Source organism: Megascapheus bottae, chromosome 13 (genome assembly GCF_031878675.1).
Source record: "Megascapheus bottae isolate mThoBot1 chromosome 13, mThoBot2.hap1, whole genome shotgun sequence".
NCBI lineage: Eukaryota > Metazoa > Chordata > Mammalia > Rodentia > Geomyidae > Megascapheus > Megascapheus bottae.
In genome coordinates, this window is record NC_143521.1 from 20,377,480 (window position 1) to 20,397,044 (window position 19,565).

The 19,565-nt window shown below is 42.3% G+C and overlaps 1 protein-coding gene across 2 annotated transcripts in view; it reads left to right on the forward strand.

Moving 5' to 3' along the window:
* The window catches only part of Grsf1 (G-rich RNA sequence binding factor 1), a 62,834-nt gene that overhangs the window by 31,686 nt on the left and 11,583 nt on the right, over nt 1-19,565 (forward strand). Inside the window, exons 1-5 of one of the 2 annotated variants that reach the window (XM_090343456.1) lie at nt 5,728-6,091; nt 9,560-9,716; nt 11,863-12,018; nt 12,494-12,637; nt 14,131-14,266. In XM_090343456.1, the coding sequence (XP_090199582.1) occupies nt 5,762-6,091; nt 9,560-9,716; nt 11,863-12,018; nt 12,494-12,637; nt 14,131-14,266 (923 nt within the window). In that variant the 5' untranslated portion in view covers nt 5,728-5,761. Of the gene's footprint in view, nt 1-5,727; nt 6,092-9,559; nt 9,717-11,862; nt 12,019-12,493; nt 12,638-14,130; nt 14,267-19,565 lie in introns of those variants that run through there. The other variant, XM_090343457.1, reaches the window with a different exon arrangement.

Genomic DNA, 19,565 nt, shown 5'->3' on the forward strand with positions numbered 1-19,565 from the left:
GAGCATTGTCCTTGGGCTTTTTCCTCAAGGCTAGTTCTCTTGAGCCACAGTACCACTTCTGGCTTTTCTATGTATATAATACTGAGGAATTGAATCCTGGTGTTTGTGCATGGTAGGCAAGTACTCTACCAGTAGGCCAAACTTTACTGTCTTTTAAAAAAATTATTGTTATTTTTATTGTAAAGATGATGAACAGGGAGGTTACAGTTATAAAAGTAAGATAGTGAGTAATTTCTTTTAAACACTGTTATTCTCTCCCTCATTTTCTCCCACTTAGTTTTCCTACTCCCCTACCCCCAAGTTGTATAGTTCATTTGCAACATACTGTCAAGTGAATATCATTGTTGCATTAGTTAATCCTTTATTCTCCAGTTTCTGTGATTTCTTTTCCTTTCCACACACCAGATAAGCTTATATATAAAACAAAGGGTACAGAAAACTAACACAGGAAAAAAATAGAAATAACTGCATATAGGACACAAAGTATCTCTTTTTTTCCCTTCCAGTCCTGGGGCTTGAATTCAGGGCCTAAGTACTATCTTAACAGTCATAGATAAATCATTTCTTATTGCCTCATTTATCTGAAATAAACCAATTCCTTATAATTATTCTGATACTGAAGATGCTGACACTTAAGATTCACTAAGAAATACAATATACATATTTAATAGTTTAGTGTTAAGTAGTGTTACTAGGGAAGAAGTGTGTGTAGTGTTACTGAGGCTTGAACTCAGGACCTCATACTATTGCTTGGCTTTTTGGCTCAAGGCTGGTGCTCTGCCACTGGTGCCTCATCTCTACTTCTGGCTTTTTGCTTGTTAACTGTAAATAAAAGTTTTAAGGACTCTTCTTCTCTCCCTGGCTTTGAACCTTTATCATCAGATCTTAGTCTCCTGAGTAGCTAGTATTATTGGCATGAGATACCAGCACCTGGAAGTACAATTTTTTTTTTTTTAACAAGTTCTGCAGACTGAGCTCAGGGACTGAGCACTGTCCTTGGGCTTTCCTCAGGGCTAGTGTTCTACCACTTGAGTTACAACATCACTTCTGGCTTTTTCTGTGCATGTGGTACTAAGAAATCAAACCCAGGGCTTTGTGCATGCTAGGCAAGCACTCTACCACTAGGCCCTACTCCCAGTCCCACATATTTTTTTAGAGCTAGATGTGGTAGCATTTGCCTGGAGTCACAGCTACTCAGGAAGTTGAGGCTGGAAGGATTATTTGAGCCCCAGAGTAAGCCTGCAAAACTTTATCAAGTAGAAAAATAGAAACAAAGATGTTATTCCAATTTAAATCAATGCTTTCATTTTTATTTTTCAAGTCCTTCCTTCCTTCCTCCCTTCCATCCTCCCCCCCTCCTTTTTTTTTTTTTCTTTTGCCAGTCCTGGGCTTGGGCTCAGGGCTTGAGCACTGTCCTTGGACTTTCTCAAGGCTAGCACTCTACCACTTGAGCCTCAGCACCACTTCCGGCTTTTTGCTATGTATATGGGGTACCGAGGAATCGAACCCGTGTCTTCGTGCATGCTAGGCAAGCACTCTACCACTAGGCCAAACTCCTGCCCCCCCTCCTTTTCTTCCTTCATTTTCTTTACTTTGACAGTTGTACAGAGGTTTCAGTTTAACAAGTCAATTTATGTGCACAATACATCTCAATCAGAGTAACCCCTTTCATCATTCAGCACCCCAGGATTTTTCTATTTCTTGATGGATTATTTCATTTAGATAACAAATCAGCCAATCATCTTTCCCAGTACTCTATTTTAATTTCTTTTTTCTTTAACCAGTCTTGGGGCTTGAACTCAGGGCCTGGACACTGTCCTTCGATATTTCTTGCGCAAGGCTAGCGCTCTGCCACTTTAGCCATAGCACCACTTATGGCTTTTTTCTGTGTATGTGGTACCAAAGAATTGAACCCAGGGCTTTGTGCATGCCAGGCAATCACTCTATCACTAGGCCGCACCCCTAGCCCCCTCTATTTTAATTTCAACAAGTGAAGATTCTAAGAAACAGTATTTTAAGTTGCAATGGTTGGCTAGGTGTTAATCCAAAGTACCTGTATTTTATTTCTTCACAGAAAAAAAAGCACTTCATGTATCAGTCACGAAAGCTGTTTAAGTATGGGCTTAATAATAATGAATATAAGCCACTTACAAAGCTAATCTAAGGAACACATGAGAATGTAGTCAAAGCAAATCTTTGAGTTTGTGGACCTGGCAGATCTTTTTTCTTGTCAGAAAGGAGAATAAGGTAATGAGAGTGATTATAAAATGCATTCTTTGCCTTTCTTTGAAAATAACTGGTAACCTCAATTCTCCTATCTCTTTGAATATACTCAACCTAATAAACTTCCTTTAATCTTGAGTGATGAATAGCTCCTTAATCACAGGTTACACAAATGGGCACTATTTCTTTATGGTGCGTGACTTTAATTCCTTTTCCTTTTGCTACCCTAGGCTTGTTGACATCTATAGTTCATGATTTTTCACTTCTTTCAAGTGCAAAGAAGGTTGTTCCGTGGGACCCTTTCAGATGAATGCAGCTTCCTTGCATATCAGAAGAAAAGCATGTTCACCTCTGAGAATTGAAGGACACAGATAATAAAATGAATTCCTCATGTATTTATTAGTCACCAGAACCATTACTCCCTGCTAGCCTCTCTCCCAGCTCATAATAATGTACTCTTTATAACTGTGAGGATTTATTTTGATCACTTTCCTAGAGATCATTGTTTTTCTCCTTTCTCCTGTTCTCCTTGAAATCAAAATTGGTTCTGCCTCTAAAACCACCAAAGAAGTAGATGACAACCTGTACGTGCCATGAGGTAAAGATTACTATAAGTGCAAAGTAACTATACTAGAAAACAGTATGACTTATGGTTTATAGAAAGGGTGGCAAAAAAATCTCCGTTTAAAGCTAATTCTTACACTAGGGCTTTGATGCCTTCTTTTACTTTACTCAGGATCCACACATCAACTCAATGTTTATCTTCTCTTGGCTACTTAAGTTTTTATCAACCAAGTCCTTCCCAACATCTTTTTAGCACACTCTAATTTCATCACACTCAGTCCAAATAAAACAAGACTTTACTACTGCCTTATTCTTGTTTTTGCCTACAAAAGCAGTTTTTATTTTGTACTTCCCCATTTCTTCACTTCTGCTTTGTCTGGTCTTTGTCAGCACTACCTCAAATAATCTTGGCTTATGATGTAAACCTAGCTATTCAGAACCCTGAACTCTGAGGATTAAGGTTCAAAGTCAGTCCAGGCAGAAAAGTCTGTGAGACTCTTAACTTCTGTTAACCATGAGACAGCACAAAGTGGAGCTATGGATCAAGTGGCAAAGCACTAGCTTTAACCAAAAAAGAAAAGGGACAATGCCCTGTGCCCTAAATTCAAGCCCCAGTACTGATATTAAAAACAAAAAAAGGATAAGATTGTTAAGACCTTTTTCTTTTTGCCAGTCTCAGTGCTTGAACTCAGGGCCTGAGCACTGTCCTTGGGCTTTTCTCAAAGCTAGAGATCTACCACTTGAGCCACAGCACCACTTCTGGCTTTTTCTATGTATGCGATATGGAAGAATCGAACCCAGGGCTTCAAGCATGCTAGGCAAGCACGCTACCATGTTCTCAGCCCAACTTTACATTTTTATTTGTAAAAACTGGAACTTTTTAGCCGGGCACAGTGGCTCACACCTGTAATCCTAGCTACTCAAGAGGCTGAGATCTGAGGATCATGGTTCGAAGCCAGCCTAGGCACTAAAGTCCTCTGTGAGACTCTTATCTCCAACCAATGGCTAGAAAACTAGAAGTGGCTCAAGGGGTAGGGCAGTAGCCTTGAGCTGAAGGGGTCAGGGACAATGCCCAGGCTGAGTTCAAGACTCATGACAGACCAAAAAAAAAAAAAAAAAAAAAAACCGGGAATTTTTTTGTGTGTGATTGGCACTGAAACAACTGACTTTTTTAGGCTTAGATATTGCTCATTCATGGACTCTATTCCTGAACCCGTGGTACACAAGAGATTTTAGATATTCCCTTAAACCTGATCTGAGCATAATAGTTCACTTCTACAGTCTCAGCACTCTGGAGGCTAGGGCAGGAGGATTTTGAGTTTGAAGCCAGCCCGGGCTACATATTAGGATTCTATACAGAAAAAAGATATTATTACTTTAAGATGAATATTAAAAAGTAACTGAAGTTTTTACCCTGTTCTGTACAAGAAAATAAGGAAAGATGAAACATTAAAAAAAAAATTAAAAAGTGCTAAGAATTTCTTTTGTTCTGGAAGCTCATTGTATACTATGATTTTCCACAATAAAAAGGGCAATTTTGGGACCGGGAGCATGGCCTAATGGTAGAGTATTTACTTAGCATTCATGAAGCCCTGGGTTTGATTCCTTGGTACCACATACACAGAAAAAGCCAGAAATGGCACTTTGGCACAAGTGGCAGAGTGCTAGCCTGGAGCAAAAAGTGTCCAAGGACAGTGCCCAGGACCTAAGTTCAAGCTCCACGACCGGCAAAACAAAAGGAAAAAAAAAGTGTAGTTTTGTTCCTCTCCCTCTTACTGTGCTAGGAATAGAAATCAAGTGTTGGGCATGTTAGGCCAGTCATCTACTGCTGGACTATATACCCCAGCCCTAAGAGGAGTGCCTGTGTGTGTGTGTGATATTTTATGTGATGATAAGGAGACATTAATTTGCCTCTTACAAAAACAGGAAAAGCATTTTATTTTAGTTCAAAAACCTTGACTTTTTAAGCTCTTTATATAAAAATTAAATCTTCACAATGTTTACTCCATGATTCTTTTGGTGGTGGGAGTTGGGGGTGGGAGTCTGAGCCTGGGTGCTGTCTCTGAGCTCTTCAGCACAAGGCTAGTGTTCTACCACTTGCGTCACAGTGCTACTCCCAGTTTCCTAGTGGTTAACTGGAGTCAGATTCACTGGTGCCCGGAAATTGTGCCAGTCCTGGGCTTGGGCTCAGGGCCTGAGCACTGTTCCTGGATTTTTCAAGTGGTAGGGCTCTACCACTTGAGCCACAGCACCACTTCTGGCTTTTTGCTACGCATGTGGTACCGAGGAATCGAACCGCGGGTCTTCGTGCATGCTAGGCAAGCACTCTACCACTAGGCCAAACTCCCGGCCCCCCTTTTTTAAACTTTTAAGACTTTGCATTTGCCTTCACCTTTATCAGGTTCGTCATTGATAGGGTCTGGCCACTGGAGGTAAAGTGAAAACAGAGCCAGCCAGTCATCATTTATTTGGCAATCTCCACCTGTGCACTTGTGACTACCAGGTATCATTCGGGAAGGGTTCATCTTTGCAACTCGCATTATCCACATAAAGCAAGCATTTCATTTTAAAACAAAGAAAGCTGCCCTCCTGCAAGTTGGGGGTGAGTGGGGTGCCACCAGTCCTACCTAGCACAGGTCCTTCGCCCCGCCTATCACTGACTGGGCGAGCACGTCCTGCCCTGCGCGTCTCGGCCCCATCCACAGGGGGAAGGTCCTGGGGCCTTCCAGTCTCCCAGCCTCAGGGAGAACATTCTAGCAGGGTCCCGCGCCCCACTCGCCCTCGCGCAGCCCCGCCCCGGCCTCGGGGGCGGAGTCGGGGCGGGGCTGCGCGCGCTCCTCCGCCCCCGCCTGCCTCGCACCGCCCCCGCGGCGCATGTGCCGCTCGCGTCTCGCCCGCCTTGGGTTCCGCTTTCCCCGCGCTCACGCGGCCGCGGTAAACGCCGCCTTCCGACCCCGGGTCGCCTGTGGAGTCCATGGCCGGGACGCGCTGGGTCCTCGGGGCGCTGCTCCGGGGTTGCGGCTGTAACTGCAGCAGCTGCCGGCGCACCGGTGCCGCCTGTCTGCCTTTCTACTCGGCGGCCGGCTCCTTCCCGTCGGGAGTGTCGGGCCGGCGCCGCCTGCTGCTGCTCCTCGGGGCCGCCGCGGCCGCCGCCTCCCAGACGCAGGGCCTTCACTCCGGGCCCGTGCCCGCCAGGAGGCTGGCGGGCCTTCCGCCTGCGGCCGCCTCCTACGCGGCCCTGCGCGCTCCTCTGCTGCCTCAGGCGCTGGCCGCGGCGGCGGGGCCGGCGCAGGGTTACTGCCAGGTACGTGGGCGCCGCGCCGGGGACCCTCCTCGGCGCGCGTCCCTTCGCGTGCGTGGCGCGCGCGCGCCCGGGGCTCGGCCCCCCGCGCCGCACACCCGCCTCCCTCCGTCCTCCTATTGGGCACGGGGACTAGGGACGCGGTCTCAGGGCCTCGGGTTTTCTCCTTGTTTTGTTCTTCCTCCCCCCCCGTCCACTTGGGTCGGTCGGTTGGGCAGTGTAAGTGTGGCTGGGGTGAATGTTGAGGCCTTGTTTTCCGCCGGGCCCATGGTAGGTTTTGCGGGATTGCCGACGCTCCCCGACCCCGCATCCTTCTAGCTCTGCACCCGCGGGGTGGGAGGGAGGGTGGGTGAGGAGTTCCCCGGCCTGCCGCGGCTCTAGGCCCGGAGGCCCGGGTCACGCTCCGAGCGGCGTGGGCTCGCCCCCACGTGCCCCGTCTGGGTCCCTCCGAGAGCCGGGCTGCCCCACATTACTGAAGGTCACCTTTGCACCTCCACGGCCTTTGGCAGAAGGTGCTTTAGGACTGTGGGTCGCTGCGGGCTCTGAGAACAGTTGTGAGATTGGTGGGGGGAGGAGGGGTGCGGGGCGAGGGTGTTCGGGGGCCCCAATTGTCTGTAATTTTCTGATACTTTCCCCCTATCTCCTATTTTATTTTATATTAAGAGATGAGATTGCAATTGTTTTGTGCCTTTCGGATGAAGCGTTCTCGATGCTGGTTACGTGGCACCTGGGAAGTGTCTGCTCCCTTTTGGATTGCCTGCCTCCTGATGTTTATTTGGGTCGTGTTTATTTTATTCAATTTGTGCTTCTCCTTGAATTTATGGAAACTAGGAGGCTAATCATGAAGGCTTCTGTTTGCCAGTAGCTGAGCTAATTTTTTTTGAATCCTGGCCCAATGCTTCTGCTGCCCTTCTCTGTCAAAAGCTTGTGATGCTTACAGAATTCTGGGAAAATGAGGAAAGTTGCTTTAAAACAACTGGCTTCCCTTACCCTATACTCCCCTCCCCCCCACCCCCCGGTGAAATTAGCGAAGGTGACAAGACCTATTTAGTATCCAGATTGCTTGCATTCATCCTTGGGACCTTAAAATTAGACAGTTTTGTATGAAACATGAATAGAGCACAGATAGTCTAACCCTAGCCCCGTAGATTTTTAAGTACTAGAGCCTTGTTGCTCTGTAAATGGATGTCGTGCTTTTTGTGGAAGTAGTAAGAACTACTTCCACATTACCATTTTGGCTTAGTCATAAAATAGAGTACTCTAGGTAAGTCTCAGGCTCCTGTTACCTCACACTGAAGCCATTGACTTTTATATTTCCCTTATTTAGTCTGACAGATTGATCTTTCCAAGGCCTCCTGCTGCCTTGTTGACTTAACCCACTCACCATTGTCTTCATTACCTTTCTTTTGCTTATCAAGTGAAGGACACACATTTAATCCCACACTTTAAGCCTTCCTGCTATGTGGTACCAAGTTCCTTTTGCCAGTCATCTTCTTTGGCTCATGTTTGTGTTCTGCCGATCAGAAAAGTAGGATTAATTGCATTTTTAGAAGTATGCCTTGGGGCTGGGAGTTTGGCCTAGTGGTAGAGTGCTTGCCTAGCATGCACAAAGACCGGGGTTTGATTCCTCATACATAGAAAAAAAGCTGGAAGTGGTGCTGTGGCTCAAGTGGTCGAGCACTAGCCTTGAGAAAAGTCCAAGGACAGTGCTCAGGCCCTGAGTTCAAGCCCCACAACTGGCAAAAAAAAAAATCCCAAACAAAAGTTTGCGTTCGGGCTGGGAGTGTGGCCTAATGGTTGAGTGCTTGCCTACAATGCATGAAGCTTTGGCTTTAATTGCTCAGTACCACATACACTGATAAAGCTTGAAACTGTGCTGTGGCTCAAGAGGTAGAGCACTATCCATGAGAAAAGTCCAAGGGCAGGGCTCAGGCCCTGAGTTCAAGCCCCAAGACAGACTCCTCTCCCCCCACCCCCAAAGTACGCCTTTGTTCATACTGCTTCTTCCCCTCTATTTTATTTTTTTGGTTGGTTGTGGGACTTGAACTCTGGGCCTGGATGTTGTCCCTGAGCTCTTCAAGTCAAGGCTACCGCCTCACCCCTGGAGCCACAGTGCCATTTCCAGTTTTCTGATGGCTAATCGGTGGTCTTCAGTGCCCAGGCTGGCTTTGAACCGTGATCCTCAAATCTCAGCCTCCTGAGTAGCTAGGATTACAGGTGTGAGCTAACATGCCTGGCTTTCCCCTCATTTCTTAAAACTGGAATGGCTGTTTCCTTCAGAGCTCATTTCATGCTCTGATTCTTTTTTTTTTTTTGCCAGTCCTGGGCTTGAGCTCAGGGCCTGAGCACTGTCCTTGGACTTTCTCAAGGCTAGAGCTCTACCACTTGAGCCTCAGCACCACTTCCGGCTTTTTTCTATGTATGTGGTACCGAGGAATCGAACCCGGGTCTTCATGCATGCTAGGCACACACTTTAACCACTAGGCCAAACTCCCGGCCCCTCATGCTCTGATTCTTTTTCTGTTAGTACTCTTTTAAATTTCTATAGGATTTTGTATGTTGATTATATCCCTTACAATATATTATCTTGTGTACTCATTAAAGAGACGAAAGTCTTTGAGATGGGGATTAATATGGTAGTGCAATGTCAGTAGGATGCACTCATTTATTGAAAGGACTTTTTTTTTGGCCAGTCATGGGGCTTGAACTCAGGGCCTGAGCACTGTCCTTGGGCTTTCTCGAGGCTAGAGCTCTACCACTTGAGCCACAGCACCATTTCTGGCTTTTTTCTATATATGTGGTACTGAATAATTGAACTTGGGTCTTTGTGCATGCTAGGCAAGCACTCTACCACTAGTCGAAACTCCTGGTCCCAAAGGGTCCTTCTCGTACTGCCTTAACTAAAACAGTTATTTCTGGGATCCCTGAGGCAGGAGGATAGAGCAGGGAGGGTCCTGTCATAAAACAAAAAAGTCACTAGGTAAAATTTGGAGTTGATGGGGCCAGGAGTTTGACTGGCAAAATAAGTAAATAAATAAATTTGGAGTTGATGAATTTAAGAATAAGCTCAGAATAAAATTCATGACTTCCAAACTACTACATTACACATATTTAGTATATTCAATGTAAGCCAAATGTGACATGTTAGATGTGAAGTTTTCCCTGAGCTCTTCATCTCAAGGACACTGCCCTGCCCCTTAAGCCACAGCACCACTTCCAGCTTTTTGGTAGTTAATTGGAGAAAAGAGTCTCACAGACTGTAGTGCCTAGGCTGGCTTTGAACTGTGATCCTCAAATCTCAGCCTCCTGAGTAGCTAGGATTACAGGTATGAGCCACCATGCCCACCTTGTGAAATGATTTTTCCCCCCACTTCCAAAATGATATGAACATCTAGAACATTTATTTGTAGAAATAAACGTTTTCTAGGTAGATGGTTAAAAAATATTTTTACATTTCTTTTCTCCTGAAAGGATTCCAAAACTACCTACCTGGAAGACCTTCCACCACTGCCTGAGTACGAGTTGTCCTCATCTAAGTTAGGGGAAGAAGTGGATGATGTTTATCTCATTCGCGCTCAAGGATTACCTTGGTCATGCACTGTGGAGGATGTGCTTAACTTTTTCTCAGGTATATATTACTTGTGTTTTTAAATTTTGTATGAATGAAATGTGGTTTTTATAAACTGAAGTCCAGCTCTGCAGGAGGTACCATTTTTGATGGTTGGAATTGTTTCATTCTGGTTAGTTATATATTCAGACCATGTGACATGATAGGTAGGTACTGTGTTGGTGGTGTACAGATGTAAAGATTTTGTGAATATAACAGAAATAATGTGAAAAATACAGGGTATTAAATCGCTTTTCTCTGAAGTTTTAATGCATGATGCATAACAAAAACTCAGATTTACTGAGGTTTAAGAGTAGTGTTTATGGGCGGGGAGGTTAGCCTAGTAGAAGAGTGCTTGCCTAGCATTCACGAAGACCTGGGTTCAATTCCTCATGTACCACATATGTAGAAAAAAACTGGAAGTGGTGCTGAGGCTCAAATGGTAGAGCTCTAGCCTTGAGAAAGTCCAAGGACAGTGCTTAGCCTGTAAGCTGAAACCCAGGACTGGCAAAAAGAAAAAAGAAAAATTAGTGTTTATATAATACACATTTTTTTTTTTCCAGTCTTACGGCTTGAACTCAGGGTCTGAGCACTGACCTGGGGCTTTCTCAAGTCTAAAACCATACCACTTGAGCCACAGCACCACCTCTGGCTCTTTCTATGTGTGTGGTACCGAGGAATTGAATCCAGGTCTTCGTGCATGCTAGGCAAGCACTGCACCACTAGGCTGAACTCCCAGCCCCCCATGCCTATTTTCGAGTAGAAGATTACATGCACAAATACAATAATACTGTGGTTACTCTTTAGTTCCTTTTTTCGTACTGGTCGTAAGGCTTGAACCTAGGGTGCTGTTTCTTAGGTTTTTTTTTGTTTTTGTTTGTTCAAGGCTATTGTTCTATTACTTAAGCACAATATAACTTCCAACCTTTTGGTGATTAATTGGAGTATAAGACTGTCATGGACTTTCCTACCTAAGCTTGTTTTGGACCTCAGTCCTCACATCTCGCCATCCTGAGTAGATAGGATTGTGGGCATGAACTACCAGAAACCTGGCTTCTGTGATACTTAAATTTTCCCCTTAAGAAGGTTTTTGGAGGATAGAACTGAGTCTATGCCTTAAATATACGTAGTATATGTGAGTTAAGCATTGTATAAAGCCATTTGCAATTTATGTCTTTGACTTGCATTATGAGAAATACACAGTATAGACATGTAATGAAAAGAAGAAAAAGTTAAATTACTGTGCAAAGGTTTATTATGTTTGTGTGTGTGTGTTTGTGTATATTTGTGTGTTTGTAGTACTGGGGATTGAACTCATTTCTGTCTTGCTAGGCAGGTGCTCTACCACTTGAGCCATGACTCCTGCCCCATTTTGTGTTGGCTGTTTTTTTCCCCCAGTCCCGGGCTTGAACTCTGGGCCTGAGCACTGTCCTTGGGCTTTCTCAAGGATACAGCTCTACCATAGCACCACTTCTGGCTTTTTTTATGTATGTGGTACCTCAGATTTGAACCCTGGTCTTGGTGCATGCTAGGCAGGCACTCTAATACTAGGCCAAACTCCTCCCAACCCATACTTCATTTCTTTAAGTGATTTGGAACTAATGTTGGGACATTGAGATGTACAAATCATTTTGTGTAGAGCCTAGTCTCACTTGCTGTTAATGGTTAGGTGAGCATAAGCATCTGTGCTAAAGTTTGCTTGTTTGAAATTATAAATGTTTTAGTTACTGTTACTTGATTAGCATTTGGATGACTTCAGTAACTGAGGATTTCTGTAAAAAGAATAATGGACAATTCATTTTTATTAGCAAAAGTAATTATGCAAAGGTTTTATTGTGATAACACATATTCTTATAATGTATTTTGAATCATACTCATTTTTATTGTTCTTTCTTAATCTCCTGCCCTTATTCCTTCTCCCCTTTTTTAAGTTATTAGCAGGTTTTGTTATGGTGCTCATGTGTGTGTATGTACATATGATGTATTTTGATTATCTCTATAATCTTTATATTGCTACTGCTTCCCATCATTCACCAAACAGCACCCTTTCGTTATGTGCGATAAACATTTTGGTTCTGGCATTGTTGGAAAATTGTAGTCTAGTGACTTGCATAATTGAGGTGTGTGTTTCATTTGTTTTTAATTGACTGTACTCATCTGTCTTTAGATTGCAGAATCCGAAATAGTGAGAATGGAATACATTTCCTCTTAAATAGAGATGGGAAACGAAGGGGAGATGCCTTAATTGAAATGGAGTCAGAGCAGGATGTGCAGAAAGCCTTAGAAAAGCACCGTATGTACATGGGCCAGCGGTATGTGGAAGGTATGTGAAATTAGAGCCTGGCCTTTTGAGATATCACATTAGATTTTATCTCAAGGCAGTTTTTATTTGATCATTGACAATTGTAAGGTGGTTGTAATAACAACTTGTGATCTGTGTCTTGAACTCAGGGCCTTGAGACATTGATTGGCTTATTCAAGATTGGCACTTTATCACTTGACCCACATCTCGTCTTTGGAGATAAAGGTCTCACTGATATGAACCATAGGAGCCTGGCCTGTTTCTTATTCCTAAATGAGAATGACTAAGTTTATATTAAAGTTGTGAAGATTAAATGGGTTGTTTCTGATACTCACAATTATTAAATGTTATTTGCTAATGTCTTTAGAGAAGAACATGTGGATTAAAACTGTGTTTAAATTCTTGAATAATGCAACCCATGGTGTAATATATTTGAATCTTTAAAATCTTCTTTTGTAACATAAATTTTGCAACTGTTTTGCCTTTTCCTTTCTAGTCTATGAGATAAATAATGAAGATGTAGATGCCTTAATGAAGAACCTGCAGGTCAAATCATCACCTGTAGTAAATGATGGTGTGGTTCGTTTGCGAGGACTTCCTTACAGTTGCATTGAGAAAGACATTATAGACTTCTTTGCAGGTGCTTTGCAGTTATTTGTTTTTTGGAGGGTCTCATATTTTATCCCTGTTCCATCTCTTCCTTTATTTTATGAATTTATTTTTTTTTTGTCAGTCGTGGGACTTGAACTCTGGGCCTGAGCGTTGTCCTGGAGCTCTTCAGTTCAAAGCTACCACCCTATCTCTTGAGCCACAGTGACATTGCCCGTTTTCTGGTGATTAATTGGAGATAAGAGTCACATAAGAGTCTAATGGACATTTTAGTGCTCATGCTGGCTTTGAACCTCTATCTTCAGATCTCAGCCTCCTGAGTAGCGAGGATTGCTAGGTCTGAGCCATCCTACTCAGCTATCTCTTGCTTTTATCCTTAGAAGTGTTTCTGTCTGTCAAGTAAACCTTTGGGATGTCAAAGGTTTAACTATTGAAAAGTATACCTTTTTAGAATAGTGGCCATATTTTTCTAGAGCAATTTGTATAATTTTAAAATATTAAGCTGGGAGTCAGTGGCTGATACTTGTCTTAATCCCAGTAACTCAGGAGGCTGAAATCTGGAAATCATGGTTCATAGCCACCCTGGGCAGGAAAGTCTATGAGACTTATCTCCAGTTAACCACCAAAAAGGCCAGAGGTGGGGATGTGGCTTAAGTAATAGAGTTTTAACCTTGAGCAAAACAAAAAAGCTTGATCAGTGACAGCACCCAGTATCTGAGCTTAAGTCTTCCTTTCCTCCCCACAGTATTACTGAATTGCTGACTATAAAATATACAGTTTTTTTGTCATATTGTTTTCCTTTTGTGTGTAGCTTCAACTTAGGGCTTCCAGCTATTGCTCTGCTTTTCTTGCTCATGACTGGCATTTTGTGACTGGAGCCATACCTCCAGCCTTGCTTTTTGTTGGTTTGGAGATAGAGGATTAAAGAAACTTCTGTTTTGGCTGACTTTGAACTGAGATTCTCTAGGTCTCAGCCTCCTGAGTGGCTAGGACTGTAGGCATGGGCCATGGGTACCTAGCTAAAAATATGCAATATTAGTAGTGATGTTAGACTAGATGCCTGTTGTTCCCTAAAACAATTACAATGGGTAAAAACAAAATGAAAAACAAGGTCTGGGAGTGTTTGCCTAGCATGCATGAAGCCCTGGTTATGACTCCTTGGCACCACAAACACATAAACTGAAAGTTGTACTGTGGCTTAAGTGGTAGAACTCTAGCCTTGAGAAAGCCCCAGGACTGTGCTATATAGCTCTGAGTTAAGACCCAGGGCCAGCAAAAACAAACATAAAAACCCAAAACCTTAAGAAGAGAAAGTTGTGTAGACTCTAAACATCCTGGAAATCCAAGTAAAAAAGAGGTAATTTTTGGCTGCATAAATCTGTCTCCTCTTTTAAGCATATGGATTTGGCCAAACAGTATACAAACAGCAAATTTTATTAGTACATAAAGGGGTGTGTTAATTTTAAGGATTAAAGATAAATATTGTATGAGAAGCACAAACTTGTAATCCTTATTTTCTTCTAGGACTGAATATTGTAGACATTACTTTTGTAATGGACTATAGAGGGAGAAGAAAAACAGGAGAAGCCTACGTCCAGTTTCAAGAGCCAGAAATGGCCAGCCAAGCTCTTCTGAAACACCGGGAAGAAATTGGTAACCGGTAAGTAAAGCAGATACTAGTAATGCCAGTGGTATTACCCTTGAGGTCATCAAGATGAAGGCATTTAATAGGACTGGAAAATTATCCAAACATAGAAAGGAGGGAAAATATATACTGAGTCTCCAAATGCCCAACACTTGAATGACTAAACGTATTTTACATTTCTTTTTTTTTTCCCCAGTCACAGGGCTTGAACTCTGCCTGGGTGCTGTCAGTTCTTCATCTCGAGGCTACCACCCTACTCCTAGACCTGGATGGTATCCCTGAGCTCTTCAGCTCAAGGCTACTGCCCTATCCTTGAGCCAACTCCTACTTCTCCTTTCTGGAGGTTAATTGGAGATAGGAGTCTCAGGTCATTTTGTGCCCTGATTGGTTTTGAACCCTGATCCTCAGATCTCAGCCTCTTGAGTAGCTAGCATTACAGACATGGACTACCACGCCCAGCTTCTTTCTTCTTTTTTTTTCCTTTTCCATATATTTTTTTATTGTAATTAATAGAGGGTTACATTATATTCACCAGATAGAAGGTACATTACTTCACATACATTGATACCCTTTCTCATGTCTTGGTCCCCATTACTCACCTCCCACCCCTCATCTTGTTTTTTTCCCCACTTTGCTATCTAATTTCAAGTAAACAAATACCCATATATACAATATATCAGATAACAAGGTGAAATACTGTAACAATATGAGATAACCAAGGGACAGCAAAAGAGATGGGAGATAACAGTACATTAAGAACAACAATCACTCATTATACAGCTTTTGTTTCTATATCCTGGAGGTCCTTTCATTTAGCATCATTCTATATGGCCTTATGAATCTAGGTTTTGTTCTATTGTAAATCTCTGCTAGGAGAGCCCAAGGTTTCTACTGATTATCACAAATGAAAGAAACCATTGAGCCTATGTTCCTTTGAGTTTGGCTTACTTCACAAAATACGATTTTTTCCAAGTCTTTCCATTTCCATACAAATGGGGCAATGTCATTCTTTTTGACAGCAGCATAGAATTCCATTGTATATAAATACCATATCTTGTTGATCCACTAATCAATTGAGGGACATCTGGGTTGGTTCCATATCTTTGTTATGGTAGATAGTGCTACAATGAACATCACTGTGCTAGTGGATTTAGCATGCCCTTGTTTCTGGATGGTTGGGTAAATGCCAAGTAGTGGAATTGCTGGGTCATAGGGGAGCTCTCTGTTTAGTCTTTTGAGGAACTACTTTACTGCTTTCCATAGTGGTTGCATGAGTTTGCACTCCCACCAACAGTGTAGTAGTAATCCCTCCTGGCCATATCCCCTCCAGCATCTGTTGTTATTAGATTTCTTGATCCTGGCCATTCTAACTGGAGTGAGATGCAATCTTAGAGTTGTTTTGATTTGCAGTTCTTTAATGGCCAGAGATGTGGAGCATTTCTTCATGTGTCTTATTTCTTCTTTAGAGAAGACTCTTTAAGTGTTTGGCATATCTTTTAATGGGATGGTTGTTTCTTTGGAGATGAGTTTTGCAGTGATTCAATTTTTGGAGCTGTTGATATGTTTTAGATATGAGGCCTTTGTTCATTGTTTGGTTGGTGAAGATCTTCTCCCACTCTGTAGGCTTTCTAGTTATTTGCTAGCTATGTCCTTTGCCATACAGAAGCTCTGCAGTTTAATGCAGTCCCACTTATCCAGCCTTTCTCTGATTTGTTTCTTGGTCCCTATTAAAGTTTCGACCTGTGCCAAGGAGACCTAGTGTTTCTCCTATTCCTTCTTGTAAAGTTTTCAGTGTATCTGCTTTTACCTTGAGGTCTTTGATCCATTTGGAGTTAATCCTGGTGCAGGGTGACAAAGAAGGATCCAACATTATTTTCTGCCGGCACCGCTTGTTGAAGAGGCTGTCTTTCTTCCATTCTATTTTTTTGGCTCCCTTATGAAAGATTAGGTGGCCATAGGTCTGTGAGCTAATGTCTGGTGTTCAGGCCTGTTATTGTGCCAGTACCAAGCTGTTTTGGTTACTATACCTCTGTAATAGAGTCTAAAGTTTGGTATTGAAATTCCTCCTGCGCTGTTCTTTCTGCTAAGAAGTATTTTTGCTATACGGGGTCTTTTATTATTCCATATGAAATTTTGGATTGCTTCTTCTATTTCTTTAAAGAATGACATTGGGATATTGATGGTTATTGTGTTGAATTTGTAGATAGCCCTTGGCAAGATTGCCATTTTCACGATGTTAATTCTTCCAATCCAGGAGCATGGGAAGTTTTTCCATTTCCTCCGTTCAGCTTTAATTTCCTTTTTCAGGGTTTAAAATTTTTCATCAAAAAGGCCCTTTACATTCTTAGTTAAGTGAATTCCTAGGTACTTTATTTTCTTTGAGGCTATTGCAAAAAACGTTGCTTTCCTGATTGTTGCCTCGTTCCTCTTATTGTTGGCATAGAGGAAGGCAGTTGATTTTTTTTTTTTTTTTCCTAGTCCTGGGCTTGAGCTCAGGGCCTGAGCACTGTCCTTGGATTTCCTCAAGGCTAGAACTCTACCACTTGAGCCTCAGCACCATTTCCGGCTTTTTTTTTAATGTATGTGGTACCGAGGAATCGAACCCGGATCTTCGTGCATGCTAGGCAAGCACTCTACCACTAGGCCAAACTCCCGGCCCCAGGCAGTTGATTTTGGAGGGTTAATTTTATACCCTGCTACCCTTCCAAAGTTTTGAGTCAGCTCAAGCAGCTTGGGAGTGGTGTCTATAGGGTTCTTTAAATACAGAATCATGTCATCTGCAAAGAGGGAAAGTTTTACTTCCTCTTTCCCTATTTGGATCCCCTTTATGATTGCTTCTTGCCTTATTGCTCTGGGTAAGAATTCTAATACTATGTTAAAGAGGAGAGAGTGGGCATCCTTGTCTCGTTCCTGATTTTAGAGGAAATGGCTTTAGCTTTTCGCCATTAAGTATAATGCTAGCTGTGGGTTTGTCATACACAGCTGTTATTATACTGAGGAATGTTCCATGGTTTCCTAGGTTCTCCAGAGCTTTTAGCATAAAGGGATGTTGGATCTTGTCAAATGCCTTTTCTGCATTTATTGAGACAATCATGTGATTCTTGTCCTTGCTCCTGTTGATGTGTTGAATTATATTAATTGACTTGCGTATGTTGAACCAGTTTTGCATCCCTGTGATGAGTCCTGTTTTATCCTAGTGTATAATTTTTTTGATGAGTTACTGAAGACGGTTGGCAGTATTTTGTTGAGAAGTTTTGCATCAATATTCATGAAAGAAATGGCTGTGTTTTCTTTCTTTGATGAGTCTCTGTATGGTTTTTGGATGAGGGTTATGGTGGCTTTGTAGAATGAGTTTGGCAAAGAGCTTTTGTTTTCAATTTCGTTGAAGAGCTTGAGGAGTGTTGGTGTGAGCTCTGCTTTAAAGACCTGGGCTTGAGCTCAGGGCCTGAGCACTGTCCTTGGACTTTCTCAAGGCTAGAGCTCTACCACTTGAGCCCACTTGAGCCTCAGCACCACTTCCGGCTTTTTTGTGTGTATGTGGTACCAAGGAATCGAACCCGGGTCTTCGTGCATGCTAGGTAAGCACTTTAACCACTAGGCCAAACTCCCGGCCCTTTAAAGACCTTTTTGAATTCAGTTGTGAATCAATCTGGCCCTGGACTTTTCTTGGGTGGAAGGTCTCTTACTGCCATTTCTATTTCAGTGCTTGAAATAGGTCTGTTTAGTTGGATTAGGTCTTCTTGGTTCAGTGTGGGTATGTTAATATTGGCTAGAAATTGATCCATTTCTTCTAGATTCTCAAATTTGTTGGCATAAAGGTTTGAAAAGTATTCCATCATGATGCTCTGGACCTTCTGATATTACAATTCTCATCTGTGATTTTATTTGGGTGAGCTCCCTTCTTTTTTTGGTAAGATTTGCTCAGGGTCTGTCAATTTTGTTAATTTTTTTTCAAAGAACTAACTCCTTTTTTCTATAGTTTTTTTTTGGACTCCAATTCATTTAATTCTGCTTTGATTTTAATAATTTGCTTCCTTCTACTGGGATTTGAGTTGGTTTGTTGCACTTTTCCCAAGAGCTTAAGGTGCGACATTAAATTTTTGGTTTGCAGTTTTTCCGATTTGTTAATGTAAGCACTCAGGGCTGTAAATTTTCCTCTGAGTACTGCCTTGGCTGTGTCCTAAAGGAGGTGATATTTTGTGTGCTCCTTTTTGTTAAATTTCATAAACTGTTGGATTTATGTTCTGATCTCCGTGATATGACCTATTGGTGATTCAACAATGTGTTGTTCAATCTCCATGAGTTACAGCGTTTTCGTTGGTGGAGATTGGTCTTCAGTTCCAATTTTATGCCCTTGTGGTCTGACAAAATGCAGGGAATAATTTCAGTGTTTCTGAATCTACACAGGTTTGTTTTATGCCCTAAAATGGGGTCTGTTTTGGAAAATGTACCATGTGCTGCTGAAAAAAACATATATCGTGATGTTGCTGGGTGAAATAATCTGCAGATGTCTGTTAGATCTAGTTGGTCTATACAGTTGTTCAATTCTGAGGTTTCTCTGTTGAATTTTTGCCTGGTTGATCTGTCCATAGGTGAGAGTGGTGTGTTAAAGTCACCAACAATCACTGTGTTTTGATCTGTGTGTAGTTTAAGTGAAAGTAAAGTTTGCTTGAAGTTTGGTGCTCCGGGATTAGGTGTGTAGATATTTAGGATGATTCTCCTGGAGGAGACATCCCTTTATTAGTATATAATAACCTTCTTTGTTTTTTTTTCACTAATTTTAGTTTGAAGTCTATTTTATCTGATATGAGGATGGCAACTCCAGCCTGTTTATGCAGGCAGTTAGCTTGATAAACTTTATTCCAGCCTCTCACTCTCAAAAAATGTTCGTTTTGGGGGGCAAGATGTGTGTCTTGAAGACAGCAGAATGATGGATCTTGCTTTTTAATCCAACTAGGCAGTTTATGCCGTTTAATTGGAGAGCTAAGTCCATTGATATTGAGGGTTAGGATTGAAACCATTTTTAAAAGCTTTCATTAGGGCCTGTGGTTTGACAGTTCTTGCAGTACTTTAGCTGGTATGATTTTTAGGTGCCATTTCTTTGTCAGTATTATGTTTATGTTGGTTTTCAATGTGTAGAACATCTTTGAGAATTTTCTGTAATGCTGGTTTGGAATGGAAGGTTTTTATTGTTCCCTCAGTTATGAATGAGAGCTTAGCTGGGTATAGTATTCTTGGTTGGTTGTTATGTCTTAAGGGCATGACATCCTTCCAATCTCTTTGTGCTTGCATGGTCTCTGATGAGAAATCTGTG